Source organism: Homalodisca vitripennis, chromosome 5 (genome assembly GCF_021130785.1).
Source record: "Homalodisca vitripennis isolate AUS2020 chromosome 5, UT_GWSS_2.1, whole genome shotgun sequence".
Lineage (NCBI taxonomy): Eukaryota > Metazoa > Arthropoda > Insecta > Hemiptera > Cicadellidae > Homalodisca > Homalodisca vitripennis.
Genome location: NC_060211.1, coordinates 34,038,519 through 34,055,456, shown reverse-complemented (window position 1 = coordinate 34,055,456; position 16,938 = coordinate 34,038,519). Strand labels below are relative to the sequence as shown.

At 35.3% G+C, this 16,938-nt stretch overlaps 2 protein-coding genes across 2 annotated transcripts; both read right to left on the bottom strand.

Annotated features, from left to right (window-relative positions):
• Window positions 1–8,520: 8,520 nt before the first annotated feature.
• Window positions 8,521–8,961, bottom strand: LOC124363411. The gene has a single exon (XM_046818660.1). The coding sequence runs from the start codon at window positions 8,959–8,961 to the stop codon at window positions 8,521–8,523; it is 441 nt and encodes a 146-aa protein (XP_046674616.1).
• Window positions 8,962–11,436: 2,475 nt separating this feature from the next.
• LOC124361968 (EF-hand domain-containing protein D2 homolog) lies at window positions 11,437–14,339 on the bottom strand. Its single transcript, XM_046816078.1, has 2 exons — window positions 14,135–14,339; window positions 11,437–12,941 (listed from the first exon to the last, which is right to left on the bottom strand). The coding sequence occupies exons 1-2, from the start codon at window positions 14,300–14,302 to the stop codon at window positions 12,711–12,713; spliced, it is 399 nt and encodes a 132-aa protein (XP_046672034.1). The 5' UTR covers window positions 14,303–14,339; the 3' UTR covers window positions 11,437–12,710.
• Between the last annotated feature and the right edge of the window lie 2,599 nt (window positions 14,340–16,938).

The following is a 16,938-nucleotide window of genomic DNA, read 5'->3' as shown; positions in this document are numbered from 1 at the left end:
TTGATGCACCATTGAAACCTCTTTTTTCTCTGAGTTTTTTGTCAGGCACAATGTGCTACCTCTGATTCATATATGGACGAGATCGGACATTGATTTAGAGCGAAGTATTTTGAGCATTCTGGTTTCAATCTGTAAAACCAACGACCGTAATGGAGGTATTGAATACATTACCTGCAGTGGTTATTATTGTTACTTATCTTGTAACAGAACAGGTTAACAAGTAGAGGTATATATTCCATATTAGTTGTGATTTCCATGATGTCTGTAAGGTTTTTGGATAGCCCTTAAAGCGTTATATGCCTTATAACGTTTAATCGGGACAGGGATAGTTTATAATACTATATAGCCCTAAGACACCGGATAAAACAGCCGAGAGGGGAAAAATCCAGGGTTCGAACGGGAAACGTTGTTTCCAAGTTAGGCTTAGACCCGCATTAATGTAAAACCAAAAGCCAAAGCAAAAAACAGCAACAATGATCAACGGATAAACAGGCTTTCATCATCGCCGACTCGGAAAGGAAAGGAAATAAAGGGAAGGCGTCCGCATTTGCTTTAGGATGGCTGTTCTCCTACCTAAACGTTCCCTAACACGACATTTACTAGTTCAACTGAAGCTCGAAACTATAGAACGCTGGTACCAACGTACGTCAAGCACTAAACTATAAACTAAGTAAAACTAAACTAAATCACGTAAAAGTAAAAACTAGACTACATGCACGCCTAGTCCAAAACTAAGGAACGCTAGTGCCAATGTACGTCAAGCGACCCAGCGGCCTCGAAAAGAAACGATTAAACTAAATAAAAGCTAAGCTAAATTACGTCTAGCCCGAAGCTAAGGAACGCTGGTACCAACGTACGTCAAGCAACCTAGCGGCCTCGAAAATAAACGATAAACTAAATATAACTAAATTCAAACTCCTCGTTACTAGTAATAAAATCTAGTCCTATTCGTACTGATTTATTTTCTTGCTATACTTTATAATATCTAAAATAATATTCTATTGCAGCTTAAGTACGTAATCTCATGTACTTATCGTATTGTTAGTGACTGGGCAAGTGCAGGCAAAAGCGTGTTTTGGCAGGCAAAATAAGTACCTACTATGGCTAGGACTTACTTGCACCTTATCGTGTCGTATGTGGGGGCGGTGACTCCGACTCAGAGACTCCGACCTAGAGAGCGAGTCAGCCCCGGCACAGCGTACTTACGTACTGTAGTACCTGAGCCGTCCGCTGTAAGGCGCTTCAGCCCTTGAAGCGAACTCCGGCGGATTTATCCTGAAACTCCGTGTCTTACCCGGTCGAGCCGGAGCCCGCCAGCTGACTGACGTCTCCTGCGTTGATGTTGAGCTACTGGAGTATAATTGTAGTTGGAAGAAATAAATATCATAACATGTCGTTCAACTAAAAAATAGTTTTTCTTTCAAAATAAAATTTGCCTTATTGAAGCCCCTATAAAAATGACATGTTACAGCCTTTGCTGCTTTAATACTTTTTTATAAAAGTTTCTTTAATTTTCAAAATAGACTTTGAATACGTTATCGTTAGATTGTTTTCCACTTTTGAGAAGACTTAGTTTTCCTTTGAAACTTAATTTTTTTGTAATTCATCTTTTAATTTTTTATTCGTTAAAAAATGTACATAATATAATACATAATATTGTGCTACAACCAAATTAATTAATACACAGATTTGGTAACAATAACTGAAAACTTTTAAATGAAATTAATTCCAAGCGGAACACTCCAATGGATAAAGAATATCATGACAACAGCTCATGATGGCCAAGTGTCTTTTTTGAAGAAGCGTTAGTAATATTTATTAAATATTCAATTTAAAAATGGAATTTTAGACCTTAACATAAAGTTTGATTGACAACATATAAGGAGTCCTGTTTTAGTCTTAATATCTTTGACTGGAAGATTTGTAACTTATTTCAATTACTTTGCTGATTAAAATATCTCAATCACATAAAAATAGTTTGGTCTTAAGATTTTATAAATAATAAATTTTTTTAGTGTGATGGGAGATTTTGGATTTAGTAGTTGTAACAGAAGTTTAAGGTGAACATTTACTGATAATCATTTACACTTAATGCGGTGAGAGCAGGTCAGCCGTTGGTCCAAATGAACCCTTAGATAACGAAATTTAGTCTTTTGGTACTAGGACGATTTTAAGATATAGAGGAGGATCTGTTTGTTTCCATAATGTGAATGTAACCTGAATAGATTTACTTGAATTCACATTTACTCTACAGTCTCGTAACCAATGTTGTATTTGAGTGATGTGGGCTTGGAGATTGTTTGAAACTGTATCGATGGAGTCGAAAAGTAGGAAGAAGTACTGTGTCATCTGCATTAGTGGCTAGTACAGTATTTGGAGATAGAGGCAAGTCTGAGGTGTTAACACTGTACAAAACTGTTGGCAAAATTAATTCATCCTTGTGGTACCCCCCCGCTTTGATTAGATTTAATTTTCTGTAATATGATCCTTGTCTCTCTCTGGACAATTTGTCTTCAAAGAAGGACCTGAGACCCCCATAATAGTGTTATACAACACACAATTCTTAAGACTATATAATAAATCACATCAAAGGCAGCGCTTATTATCTTAACCTGTTGCCACGAAGTCGAAAAATCCTATGAAATTGTTAGACAGTTGAATGGCTTTTCCTGAATCCAAAGTGGTGATGAGGTATCGAATTGTGCGATTCGAAAACAAGTAAAATTCGTTCAAGAACAATCCGCTCAGATAATTTGGAATGCACACAAAAAGACTGAATGAACGATATGATGAAACATCTTGGGAAGGTTTTTCATGTTTTTGAAACATTAAAATTTAGAGACTTTCTTCTTAAAAGAAAGTAACAGTCTCAAGTATAGCATTAAAAATTAGGATAAGAAAATACGCCCCTGAAAAGTGTAGCATCTCGGGTCTAATTAAATCGTAGTTATTTTTAAGGGCCAAGTTTTAAATAGCATGTAGTATTTCTTCACGAATAATTAGTTTTATAGGAAGTGATGTTAAAAGCATAGGTGTAGCTAGCGCGTATTTCACTATGTGTGTGAATTGTGGTGAATCATCACAATGTGGTTTTAAAAACACCATTGAGATGTTCGATTAAATCGGCCCTCTCCTGGTCAGTCTTTGCCCAAGTTGTATCTGAATCCCGAAGTGGATGATTTATCAACATACGTTTTGTTTCCTACCAAAGACTTTCATCAGTAACAGATAAATTACTGAAGTCCTTTCCTTTTAAGTAGTACTAAGCATATTTTATTCTTCAAGCTATTGGAAAGCCGATTTAAGGCGTGTTTGTCAATTTGTGAGCGAGTTATTTGCCAGCGTTCCCTGGCTCTACGCTTATCTTGGACTAATTCCCATATACATTGGAGGTATATAGCACTCATTTGATCGGATTTATGTGGTTCTGAGGTTGAAGACAATCTAGCTAACTGAACACAATTTGTGAAATGTTCGATTGTCTTCCAGTTCCTTTTCAGTTTTTAAACGCATTTACTTTAATATTACTGTCAACATTGAGTCAGAAAGGTTCCCACTCAATCATACTTGAATAAATAGAGAACACTGGGATAACCATTGTAGGCTTGGAACTAACAGTTAACAATAATAGGAAGTAATCTGAGAGATGTCATCAGTATTGGTTACAGTTTTAAAAACATGATTGATGTGTTTTACAACAAAGAAGTCATTTAAATCAGGTGATTTTTAATCAGTAATAGGTTAGTGTTCTACATTTAATAACTTTATAGTTGTTCTATTGAGGCTCATGATTAAGGCGCTACCTTGAGGATTAACAATTCTAGAACTTTACTGAACATGTTTCGCAATATTATCTCCACCAAGAATGAAATGGGGCTCAAGTGCAGAGAAGTGCTCAACAGACCATTGTCAAAGCGAACTTGAAATTGTTCCCTTTACAAGATTGGCAGAGGGCATCAATTTTCCGATGTTTCAGGTTTCACATACATAGTTTCACCAGGTAAATCATCGTCTGTTGTATGAGCTTGGATCCGTTTCGGAGTGAACACTATCTAGAAATTAGGCCTATTGGAAACGGGGGTGCATCTGGGTATTTTGTGCATAATGTTTGCTGTATTTTCATTAACTCTTCTCATATTGGTAACATTACCATTCGGAAGTTGGATTGATGTATGGGTTGCACTTGAATCGGACATTTTCACTGTAAATTCCCCCAGGTGATCATATCCACACCCTCCACCTCGATGTATAGATCTGATGTAAAATTAAATTTTATTGGGTAACCTTTTATATGACTTTTCATAAAAAATGCTATACCCTCTCCCCTATGCACTTTTCTCTGAAACTACAAAACCAATTAATATTGTTAATTGTAAAAATAATAATTATACTTTCGTTCATATAGCCATGTTCTGACAGCACAAATACAACTTGGACTTGTCTTCTCGCACATAATTTGCATTTCGTATATTTTATTTGTGACAATTTGGAAGGAATTTAAAAAAACATGAGGTGCAGCCAAATTAAATCTTACTTTAGAGTGGACAATCCCAGAAAAAAATCAATTTGTGTAAAATGCAATGTAATTTTGGTGTCACAAAAAATATATAACGGTATCAAAAATGGTATGTTGGCGGGCATTATTAAAACCCATAAAGAAAACCTTAATTTCATAACATTATAACATTCAGTAACAAAATAATTTCCATCTCCATGAAATAGGAAACAAATATTTGGGTACTGATAAGTCTATCTGTAGTATATACGAATTTCCAGAATGAAATATTTAAGTAAAACTTGCATAGTGCTATGATTATTGGGTCATTTCCAAAGAACGGAATCATTACCATTAAATTAGTTACCCAGTGGTGCCGAATCCGTTCTTTTAAATTGCTATCGGTACCATATGAAGCTGAATTATGTTTTTTATTATTTATTTTAACGTAAGTAGAAATCATGTTAAATTTCCTATAGTAATTCTCCGATAAATACTTTAAGCTTTGCGATTACTTTGAATACAATACATTATGTAATGTCTTCATAGTTTTTGGCGGACATAATCTCCTAGGCCAGATGTTTCCCAAACTTTTTTGGCCCACGGCTCCCTTTGAGTACAGACATGGCTTTGCGGCGCACCTAGTATAATTTATTCGTTTTGCATTGCACTTACATTACAATAATTAAATTGTTAGTATAAAAATTTAATAGTTATTTGTTATTATACTTTACGTAGCATTGTTAATAAGATTGTTATTACTTTTTTAACACACACCTGGTTTACCTTGTTCTTACAACGGTAAAAAACATCATTAAACACACAAAAGTTGGATTGTACTTGATTTATTGCAAAAAATGTAATAATAATAACTTAAAACAACCATAAGAAAAACACGACTCCATTTATAAGAAAATTCTATAATAGAAATGAAATGCTAACTTGAAAAATATTATACATAAATAACAAAGTCCATAAGTTTCTGTTTCAATGGGACGGATGCACTTGTTTGTCTTTTATAAGCTCATTGTACCTGGGTGTAAATTTTGATATAGCAACCCGAATTTCCTTTTCAATGTTAAGCTTTGCTCTATACTTGGATTATATCGCTGCAACAGCGGAAAAAACCACACTCGCAAAGGTAAGAACTTGCAAATGGAATAACTGCACGCAAAGCCTTTTTGCTCAACAGTGAAAATTCGTTTTCAATACCATTCCAAAACTCAAACAGGGATTGGGACTGAAATTTTGATTTCAATGACAAGTCCGTTGAAATGTCAATTAGCTGTTCTGCTTCTTCATTGTTGAAGTTTTCAGGCATTTCAGTTTGAAAAGGGTCGTTTACCCACTGCTGCACTTTGATTTCATCTTTTGACAGGTAGTCTTCAAAATAACTTTGTACTCTAGACAAGTGCTGAGTCAACATTGTTTTCATTTCTTCTTTCAGAGTAAGATCGTTTTCTTTAAGAAACTGATTCAAAGTTGAAAACATCGAACAATCTCCATTCTTCAAACTTTTTTCCCAAAGCACAAGTTTCTTCTTGAATGCTTCAACTTTACTGGTCAATTGAAAAATATCCGTATTGTTCGCCTGCAAAGACTTGTTAAGAATGTTCAAACGTTCAAAAATATCTGTCAGGAACGCCAATTTAAGGAGAAAACTTTTATCAATAAACATATCAGCAAGAGCATTATTGTCTTCACTCAGAAAAATGTGGATTTCTTGCCTCAGCTCAAACAATCTTAGCAGAGAATTGCCCAGAGATAGCCATCGAGCACTGCTATAGTACAAAAGCGACGAGTGTTGAGCGCCTGTGTCATCACATAGTTTATAAAAAAACCGGGCTTTCATTGGTCTTGTTTTGATAAAAATTTATTACTTGGATCACGGTTTTTATAACTGCACTTAACTCTGAACTGAACTTTGCTGCTGCCAGTGCTTCTCGGTGTATAATACAGTGTGTCCAAACAGCGTTTGGGGCTTTTTCCCGAATGCGAGATTGCAGTCCTTGGTAGTGGCCTGACATTGACCGGCCTCCATCAGTACACACCCCAACACAGTCTTCCCAGTTAATATCATTCTCCCCCATAAAATTGTTAACAACATCAAAACAACTCTTTACCAGAGGTGCCTCCTTCAATTTCCTTACAAAACAACAATTCTTCTATCAACTGGTTTTCATTCACATACCTAACGTAGCAAATTAAATTAGCGTCTTTGTGACTGTCAGTAGCCTCGTCTAATTGAATTCCGAACTCTTTACCTCTCAAACTATTTATAGCTGGTTGTTAATGTCCTCAGATATGTCATCAATCCTCCTGCTTATTGTATTGTTTGACAGAGGAATTTTAAGAAGCTGCTTCCCTGCATCCTCGCCAATCATTATCTTAGCCATGTCAACGGCAGCTGGTAAAATAAGCTCTTCCGCAATTGTGTGAGGCTTTTTTCATTTTACAATGTGATATGCCACTTTGAATGAAGCTAAAAGTGCATCGCTGTTAGCTTTGGAATGTTTAAAAAAAGAAGCCTTTTGTTTTACTGCCTCAGTTTCCTTTCTTTTAAAGAACTCTCTTGGTTTCCCTATCAAGTTTGAGTGGACAGTTTCTAAATGCCATTTTAGTTTACTAGGCAGCATAGATTCGACTGATAAAACCTTCATGCAAACAACACATTGCGGGCGCTCTTCATTATTAATTTCAATACAAGAAAAACCAAAATCTAAATACTTATCGTCATATTTTCTGTATTTTGGTTTACGGCTTCCCTCAGCTGCCTCGGCATCGCTCTTTGCAGAAGTTTGACGCGGAATCACTACTTTGTTTACTTCCTTGTTCAGTTTTATTTGAAGATAAGAATCTTTTCATTTTAAAGAACAATACAATAACCAACACTAAATAAACTGAAACAAAACTACAACTTCACTACTTTGATTATTTACTTCACTTGTGCGACTGTCACACTGTGTAAACATAAACTCGCAACTTAAATCTAAAACATAACCTCAACAGTTAGGCCTACCACACACGGGTTCGACCGGTTTGCGACTATAGTTTCAAATCGGTTTGCAGACGCAACTGTTTGATGACCTTGGACGTGTGCTGGAGTGGGGATCAACACACGGGCTGACTAAACTGCAACCAGTTTGAAATCAGTTGCCGACTGGTCGCATGCGACCGTATTTTCTTGTCACCAAACAGTTGCGTTGCATAGTTTCACGTGTTTGTGAGTGCAAGATGGGTGATCAAGAGTTGAATTTAAAACTTGTAGCAGAGGTCGAAAAGTACGAAGTGTTGTATAATTACAAATTACCAGGATATTCTAGAAAGGATATAACTGACAAGGCTTGGCACGTGATTGGAGTAGCAATGAACATGACAGGTAATTGATAGCAGATATGTGCAGGGTGTCCCGTTGTGAAGTAGTGCCAGCCAAACGATATGGTTTTTTAGTCAAAATAAGCAAAAATGTTTAGTGTTGATATCTCAAGACCTATCGTTATCATCGATAATTTGACAGTTTAAACCGTTTAAAATTCGAATTTTTTCATGACCACCATACTTTATCTGTACTATAGTATATGTGAGAAACTAAAAATTCATGCGGTTGATAATACAGTCTTGAGGAAAATAAAAACATTTTTTACCGTTTTATAATGGCGGTAATGTAAAATATTTTACCCATTTAAAATATCATGGATTTTGGCCCTTTATTTATGGGACATTCTGTATTATAATTTTAAATGAAAAGAAATTAATAATAAGTCAGTTACAAAATATAGTTATAATTTAATGTACAAAGTTTTATTGAAGTATGTTTTGACAGTTTACTTGAGTCCTTATAGGCTTGCAAAACCGACATCTTGCAATCAATGATGTTTCACTTGGAAGAATGATTTATTCTATAGCTTTTTCCCACTGCCAGGGCAGAGATGCTTGAGGAGAAATGAAGTAACTTGCCAAATATTGTCTCACAGTAACTGCCGAAGAGCGTTCAGTGATTGGATGCTGTCTTGGGCAATGGTCCTTCAGCTATTTCCACTGTAGCCGGCGTATAGTCGATACCTTCTCTTTTCCGTACGTAATTGTGTAGGATAACAAGCGGCTTTTACGATGTCGATTACTGTTTCTGCATTGCGACATCTTATGGGACCATTTAACACTGCAAACTTTTCAGTAGCCATACCAAACGTGCATTCAATAGATTTTCTTCCTCGGCTTAATCTGTAGTTAAATATTCTTTTTACATCATTGAGTGATTTTCCATTGTATGGTCTCATTACATTGCGTGCTAGTGGAAACGCTTCATCTGCCAAGAAGTAGTAAGGGAATGGTCTTTGTATGTCGTCGTATCGCAATGGGGTGGGTGGCGGAGTTTGAAAAGCACCATGGTTGAGCCAGTATCGCATGGCACTGACCTTGTAAACACCTCCATCGCTATTTCGTCCAGCATATCCTGGTTCTATCATAGTGAAAGCACCATCAGCATCACAGCATCCGAGTAAGATTATTGAATTGAAACTTTTATAGTTAAAATTTTCTGAACCAGTATTTGGATATTTCTCAATGCGGATATGCTTTCCGTCTAACGCCCCAAGGCAATTTGGTAAGTTCCACAATGTCTCAAAACGTTCGGCAATTACTTTCCATTGGTCACCTATTGGTACCAGCATGTAAGTTGCTTGCAATGCATTCCAAATGATTTTCGTGGTTTCTTTAATAATGACTCCAACTGTACTCTCGCCTCTTGCAAAATATAAAGAGAGAGCGACAAATGAACATCCTGTAGCCAAATACCTGTAACAAACGCTTGAATGTAACAAGCATAATTACTGACGGGTTTTCATAAATTATATATAAATACTTAGTGTACTTATCACACGTACAATATTGTGCATTTATACTTTATACTACAACTTACATCGGCCAACCGATTCAAGTTTTGCTACCCCTTTTTTTCTTTTCAGCTGCGGAATGCAAAGACAAGTGGCGTAATCTCCGGACAGTATTCATGCGAAAAATCAAACCTTCACCTTCGGGATCTGGCGCTAAGAAGAAGGCCTACTACCTGGCAGAGGCCATGCAGTTTTGTTTGCCGTTTGTAAGAACATCAGCTCCTCCTTCTACAGGAAATTTACCAGAGGTTCCTAACTGTAGCGACGTAAATACCGACGAAACTTTATTGGAATCACAAATATTGGATGATATTCCAGATGATCCTTCAATTGAATCACCGCAATCGCCGTCAATAGTACAGGATAATACTTCCCGGTCATCCCCAATCATACCAATAAAACCTCATACCAGCTCACAGCCATCGTCCATTCCGAATGAAGGTTAAAAAACGCCTAACGCAGAAGAAAAAAGCCGCTGTCGAAGCAGATCAATTTTTTGCTGCATAGTTTAAGGCAAAAACAGCACGACTTGAAAATAGTACTACCGCAAACGATAGTAACAAGAAATAAGCTTTGAAAATGTTCCTTCTTAGCTTGATACCAGAGTTTGAAGAACTCAGTGATTCACAAATCAAACAATTTAAACGCAAAGTTTTTACTCTTATTGATGAAATATCAGGCACATCAGATGTCACACCAGCGTCGCCACATTCCAGCATTTCACTAATCTCTCACCAGTCAGGCAGCAATATTAGTGCGCCGCCAACATCCGCTGGTAATTACTACACGCAATTTACACAGGACATTGACGCCAACCAGTTCTATGTGCAAAATCTGGAATAATTACTTGATATCTAATTTTGTATTTTGACAATAAATACATACCTTAGAGTTATGAGTATTCTTTCTTCAGCAGTCACACATTCCCTCATATTTGTGTCAACCTTATGTATAAATGGAGCAACCAGCGTCACCAATTCCACATATGACTCTTTGGACATTCTGTAGAAAGCTATAAACTTTCTGTCTGTCTCTTTTAATTGTTCAGCTGCTACGAATAGTCTGCACCTTACATTTTTCTCTATGTATGGGTGACACCAATATTTTCTGCGCATTCTTCGTTGTCTACGACGTAGAAAACATGCAATTATGTCTTCCTCATCCTCACTAGTACTTGACATGATCGATAAAGTTACACTCCGACAAATAACTATTCAATTATTGATAATTTATCAAGTAAAAAATGTGAATGTAAACATTACTATACCACTATACGCATGTTCGCACAGAGATCGCCAACTGATCCACACCCAGTCGCGTCGTGTGTGGAGTCAGGTTTTATTTTGGTTGCAAACTCGTTGCGTTTGAAAACTAGTTCTAAACTCTGGTTGCAAACGGGTCGACCTAGGCCTACCACACACTAGGCCTACCTCCTGAAGCTCTGGTGATCTTCTGGTCCAACTTCTGAAATTTCTATATCTTTATATTATCATTTAAATTCTCTTGGCTTCCTGATGACGATTCATTGTGAGAGTTGAACTTCTTGTTTTAATCAATAAAGTCATCATAATTTTATTATAAAGATGTGTATTCAGAACTCTCTGAACTGTTTTACTTTGGTCATTTATACAGTAACTTTTAAGGAGGGAATTTAAAATTTAAACTGCTGTTATGGTACCGTAAATCCATACAGAATCTATGTTGAAAACCATTTAAGGGAAGAAGTGGTTAAATTCCATTTGTAAATATTGTTAAGGCATTAATGTAATAGGAATATCCTACATCTCATACATAATTACGGAACACTATATCATGCCAGGACAATAAATAATGAAGGCAAGAACTTCTGAGACGAAACACCTGGAACTGAGACTATCTTGTGGAACTAGTTCTGAGCCCAGAACTTTCTATTCGGAATGATTCCAGTTCCAGAACAGCCTGGCATGTCTTGTTACACTATTTAAGTCACATATAATGATTATAAATATATAAAGAGTCTGGTTCTTTTTAATTTGTATAATTGAGAATGGATAGAAAAAAGAGACAAGGTACTATAAGAATAACACTAAATGTTTATTTCTAAAACATTACAAAAAATTTTCAAACATTTATTACAAAATATATACAACACAATAGTTCTGCCTAATACAGCTTTATTAAAAACAGTAGGAATAGTATTTGCATGAAGCATGCTTTGTTCAGCTATTAAAAAAATAAAACTGCTACAACTAACAACACAAACAATATAAATAATGATGGAAATATTCTAACTTTGTGTCCAGCATCAGTCAACAAATATACCGTACACTCTGAACCTAAACTAGATATTGAACGTGTACACTTAGCTACATTCGAATTTGTTGGTAGTCTTGTATTATCACTGAGGGTTATATTATAAGCATTTAACACCCAATTCAAAAAGTTATTTTTAGTATTCTAATTATTAAACAATTTTTAAATGGTATTCATTATCTAAATTAGGTTCGAGGTAACGTACACAATGATGTTTTGCAGTAATTACTCTTAAAAACGAACATATCCGTATTACTTCAAATCTTCATCGAAAAGTCTTCCAGTTTCGATTTGGTCCATCAGTTACAAAATGCTTTCACATTTCCTTTTATTTTACATTAAAACTATCTTCACATTTATTACTGAAGGTTATCAATACTTATTTTACAATTTACTTCTCTGCTATTTTACATATCTACACCTATTTGTAGATGCTTGCAGAACTGACCAGTATGGATAAATTGGGTAGAAACAGCTGCCATCGCATGTTTTCATCCTGTTACAATATATTGAAACTGAAGCCAGTGTATTGGTGTGATGTAAGAATACAACATTTTTTTAAATATTTCATTAAGCCAAAATTAGTTCATGCAATTTCAGTAGCTATAGCCAACTAATTATGGTCTTTAATGAGCTCCCCACCCAACTGATAAGCATCTTTTGTTAAGAAAGAGTATAGCGATACTTAGTATTACGGTACCTATTTATAGAAGTAGTTATTGCATTGAAAAACTCAGTTTGAATAAATATAGAATTGTTCTTAAACTTACCCTTCATTTGGAAATGACAAGCTACTTTAGTAAGCACAGCCAACTTTGAAAGTAATAAATAAGCATTTTTAAATATAGATCTGTAAATTTTACATTTGCAGTATGCATCTTTAAAACTAGTGACATATTCATTGATAAAACATTATTTTCTTTAGCTGATCAACCATCATAGTCTAATCAAAAATCTGGGTGTTTTAAAGTTACACTGAAGAAGCTAAAATGTTCTCTGATATTACTGACAAAGGATGTGCTTCCAGTTTGCTATGACAGACTAGGCCATATTAGCCTTACAGGTAACATCTCACACAGAATTACATCAACATCAACATTGACCCTAGCAGGTGATAATTCTAGTTGCCGTTCTGAAATAACGCAGCCTTCTCCTTGAAAAGCTATCCTTCGCTGGGCCTTCTCCTCCTCCTGTCTTCGCCTCTCCTCCTGTTCTTGTTTGATCTCGTCCTCAAACTTGCTGCCTCTGCGGAGTTCTTCGATCTAAACAGACAAAAGAGTTATTACCAAATTTGATAAGGATACATATTCTCATTAAACTGTACATGCATGTATTAATGTCTGGTTTTAGTTACTTTAAGTAAAAATAAAAGGAATATAAATTATCCATAGTATAGTAATTATTGGATTTAACCTACAAGATTTTTTTATTATTTCTTGTTTGTTATCACTGAACAAGCTTACAGTGTTCTTTCCTGTGCAGGATTTTCAGCTTCTCCTTAATTCCTATATTTACATTGAAAATTATTATTTATTATTAAGTACTGTAGCTGTTTCCCGCAGCTTCGCACACTTTTCGTAAGCTTCGCCCGTGTATGTGCACTTGTGGTTTCAAGTGAATTATATTTCCAACACCGATGTTGAGTTTTCCTTGTTGTCACAATTAAGAAAACCAGAGTAAATTTATAGCCATTGTACACATACATGTACTTTATTATAAAAGAGATGTAACACTCAAGCTATAAGTTCAACCAGAAATTTATTTTAATGATAAATATACATTATAACTTTGTCCCTTCAAATATTGTTTGGTTATTTAATATACGTAACTGTCCCATAATTGCATTTTATAGTGTGCAGGCGCTTTGAAAACTGATCTTTTGCAATACCGCGCTACCTGGTGGTAAGTTGTATCAATAGGCATAACATAAACCTTCTACGTAGAAAAATACATATTGATACAAATTTTCATAATGATCGGTCAAACAGTTTACGATTCTATAAAAGACATATAGACAAACATTCACCTATATATATATATATATATATATATATATATATATATATATATATATATATATAAAATATTAAATATATATCTCAAATCAGATATGCACCTGGCCTCTCATATAAAGCTAAATATTATGGTTGTGGGGGTGGATAGTTAGTCTTTATTTTCAATACATTTTATTTTAAGTTCTTTTGAATATTGATTAAAGGTCCCATCTTTTATCATTCAATTCATATCTGCAATTCCTTCTAAATTAATACAAAAAATAGATAGATATAGTAAGTGTCAAAAAAGGTGTGGAATTAATGCCAATTAAAATGAATTTGAATTTCAAAAATTACTTTTACAACACTATAATATAATTTACGAATGTATTATTTAATTACTGATTTTTGGGATACCTATTTTAATTGTGTTTGTATGCAGAACAGGATAATACACGCACCTTTGCTTCGAAGAAATTCTTGGCGCCACCGACCCCCACCTCCTCCACGGAGATTTCAGTGAGTTGTGCCAGTTTGCTGAGTCCACTCTCCTCCACCAGCTCTCCTGCCTTCGCTTTGCGGAATATCAGCAGGAACTGTATAACAAATTGCGTTCCATTACTTGACATAATTGTGTACCATCAACAACAATTTCAATCTGTTGAACCAGTTTCAGGTCCATCTGTTGTTTTCAGGTTCTAAAACAGATTGCTGTAGTTCACATTGCTTGTTGGAAAATCTGTAGAAAAGATCAATATAAAAGTATAATACTGTTAATGACCCAAGTACAATTTAGTTTGTATAGACTCAAGATTTCTAATTAAATAAACTACAGTAAGGCCAATAAAGTATACCACAGAGAAAGAAATGTTCACTTTGAGGCGTATTTACTTGAATGGTGACCAATAACCAATAAATAAAACATCTTAGTTTAGGATATAAGTGTGCTTGGGGTTTGTACCAATGTGATACGAGGATCACTAAACGTGTAATTGAAGTCTATGGCTTTGAATAAGGTTAATTATAAACTAGGATCATCTCACATTTAAATAAAAGTTCTCGGGAAACGTACCAAGGCATGTAGGAGCACTTCAAAAATTAAATATGGAACCTGGTATTTAGCATGCCTAGGAATGATCTAATAGAATTATTATACATAAATTCAACTGATTAGAACGAGGTTTACTTAAATATCAGAATTACGGGATCTATAAAAAGAACCTGACCCTATCAGGTTGATCTTAAATTTGGCGTTTTTTATCAGAAATTTCAACATCATTAAAAGATTATTCTACAATTCAATAGTGAGTTAAGGTTGATTAATTCATGTAAATTTATTACAAACAGGTATCCCTGTTGTATTATAATTTAGTCTACATGTTGACCAAACCTGCCATAAAATAAAATAATTCACAAGATATGCTTTTTATGCTAAAATTAACTTAACTGTTTACCACTGAAACTGAACCAATAATCAAACAATTCTGAAAGGCATTTTACATGTACTAATTATAGAACTTCTGTCATTTACTTAAATTCCAAAATAATGCAATGTTATAAAACAATAACGATCTACACCAGTAGCTTACATAACGGAAAAACTAACATACCACCGTGTTACCTCGTGTTAATTAAGCAAACAACTAAGGCCTTACCACTTTACTCTGTGATGATGATAATAATGAGGTTGTTATCGTGCTTTTAAATTAAGTTCCATTTCCAAGCAATGCTTTGCGCCGAGAACGCTTCCCTTAATTACCATTTGAAAGCTAAACTAGTTTTTTTCTGAAACTGTTTTTAGACTCGGCGCAACAACACAATATCAGCCTCTCCGTCCCACCAAAAACTGTACTGGAATAGCATACTTCTTTTACAAAAGCAAAGTATTATTTACAAGAAATAAAAGTTCTTGTTAACCAAATCGTGGGTAATATTTATCTGTACTTAATTATGAGGCAATTAATCCTAAGACTTGGGCTAAGTTGTGTTCATTCACTACAATGTTTCTTCACGACCGCTTAGTTTTGGACAGATTAGAAATTATTGTGAAAAAAGTATGTTAAGTGTCGTTAGGAAAGGTTTTAAAAAGTTTACTGATACAATGGAACTGATCCGGTTAGCGGCGCAATTTATCATTTATCATTTTGTATAAGCATAAACAGTGTATACAATATTAAAATTTATTACAGTAGAACCCCTCATATCCGGCCACCACGGGACCGAGCCCTTGGCCGGATAACGATTCAGCCGGATAAACCAACCTACAGTTCACAGCACTTGGACGAAACAAAAACAATTGTACTGTACTGTACTAACCGCACTGGAAATAATCAACGAACTGTTTACAGGTTAAAACCTATTAGCTCAACTTGAGGACAACACAGGAAAATGTAAAACAAATAGATACACCAAAATTAACGCAAGAGTTGTGGGAGACTAGTGCGTGCAACTGCGCGTCTGCAAGCCGTGGTAAATAAATTTCGATATTGGCTTCCGGGAAGTGGCCGGATAAACCGAGGTGCGGTAAAACGAGGCCGGATATGAGGGGTTTCTACTGTACTGTTATGTAAATGTGTACAAAAGAGACTTTTTCGGTTGTAAAACAACACCTATGGTTTGTTTTGAAATAGTCTATCAAATTTAAAAGAGATTTAAAGTGCCATTTTGAGGTATTTTTGGATGTTCAAAATTATTTTCCCGGATTATTTGGGATCGAATTATAGGAGTTTTAGTTAAAACGGAAAATATAGGGTTTATCGGTTCAACCGTTATAGATCGCGGACGGGTGGTATGCCTGATTTGTTCATGGTGGCATGTGTGGTGCTTTATGTTGATAAGTGGAAGATAAACAAGTCATTGAGGCAGGCTTTGTCTCATAGTATAAAATGTAGGCCAAAAATCGTTCTTCTCATCGTATACGTTCACTTGGCGCGGAGTCTGGGTCGTCTCAGAGAAAGTTTTAATTAAGTTGGGTCTATTATCATAGCCGATTGCTTGGGCAATTTAATACAAGGATTCTCTCAGGCAACTATGCCAACTTCAGTAAATTGAATAACATGATCACTGGAGAGGCTCTGCAGGTCCAGATGATCCATCCACCCTTCCTTCAACTGGGGGATATTGTAAAGAGTCTTCATCTATCCCAACGACATCTTAGTCGATTAAACTAAATGTGTTTAAGGTGAAAACGGTTCAAAACCATTTACAAACTCTTAAATAGCCTCCTCGGGAATCGAACCCGTGACGTTTTGCTTAGGAAGGCGCA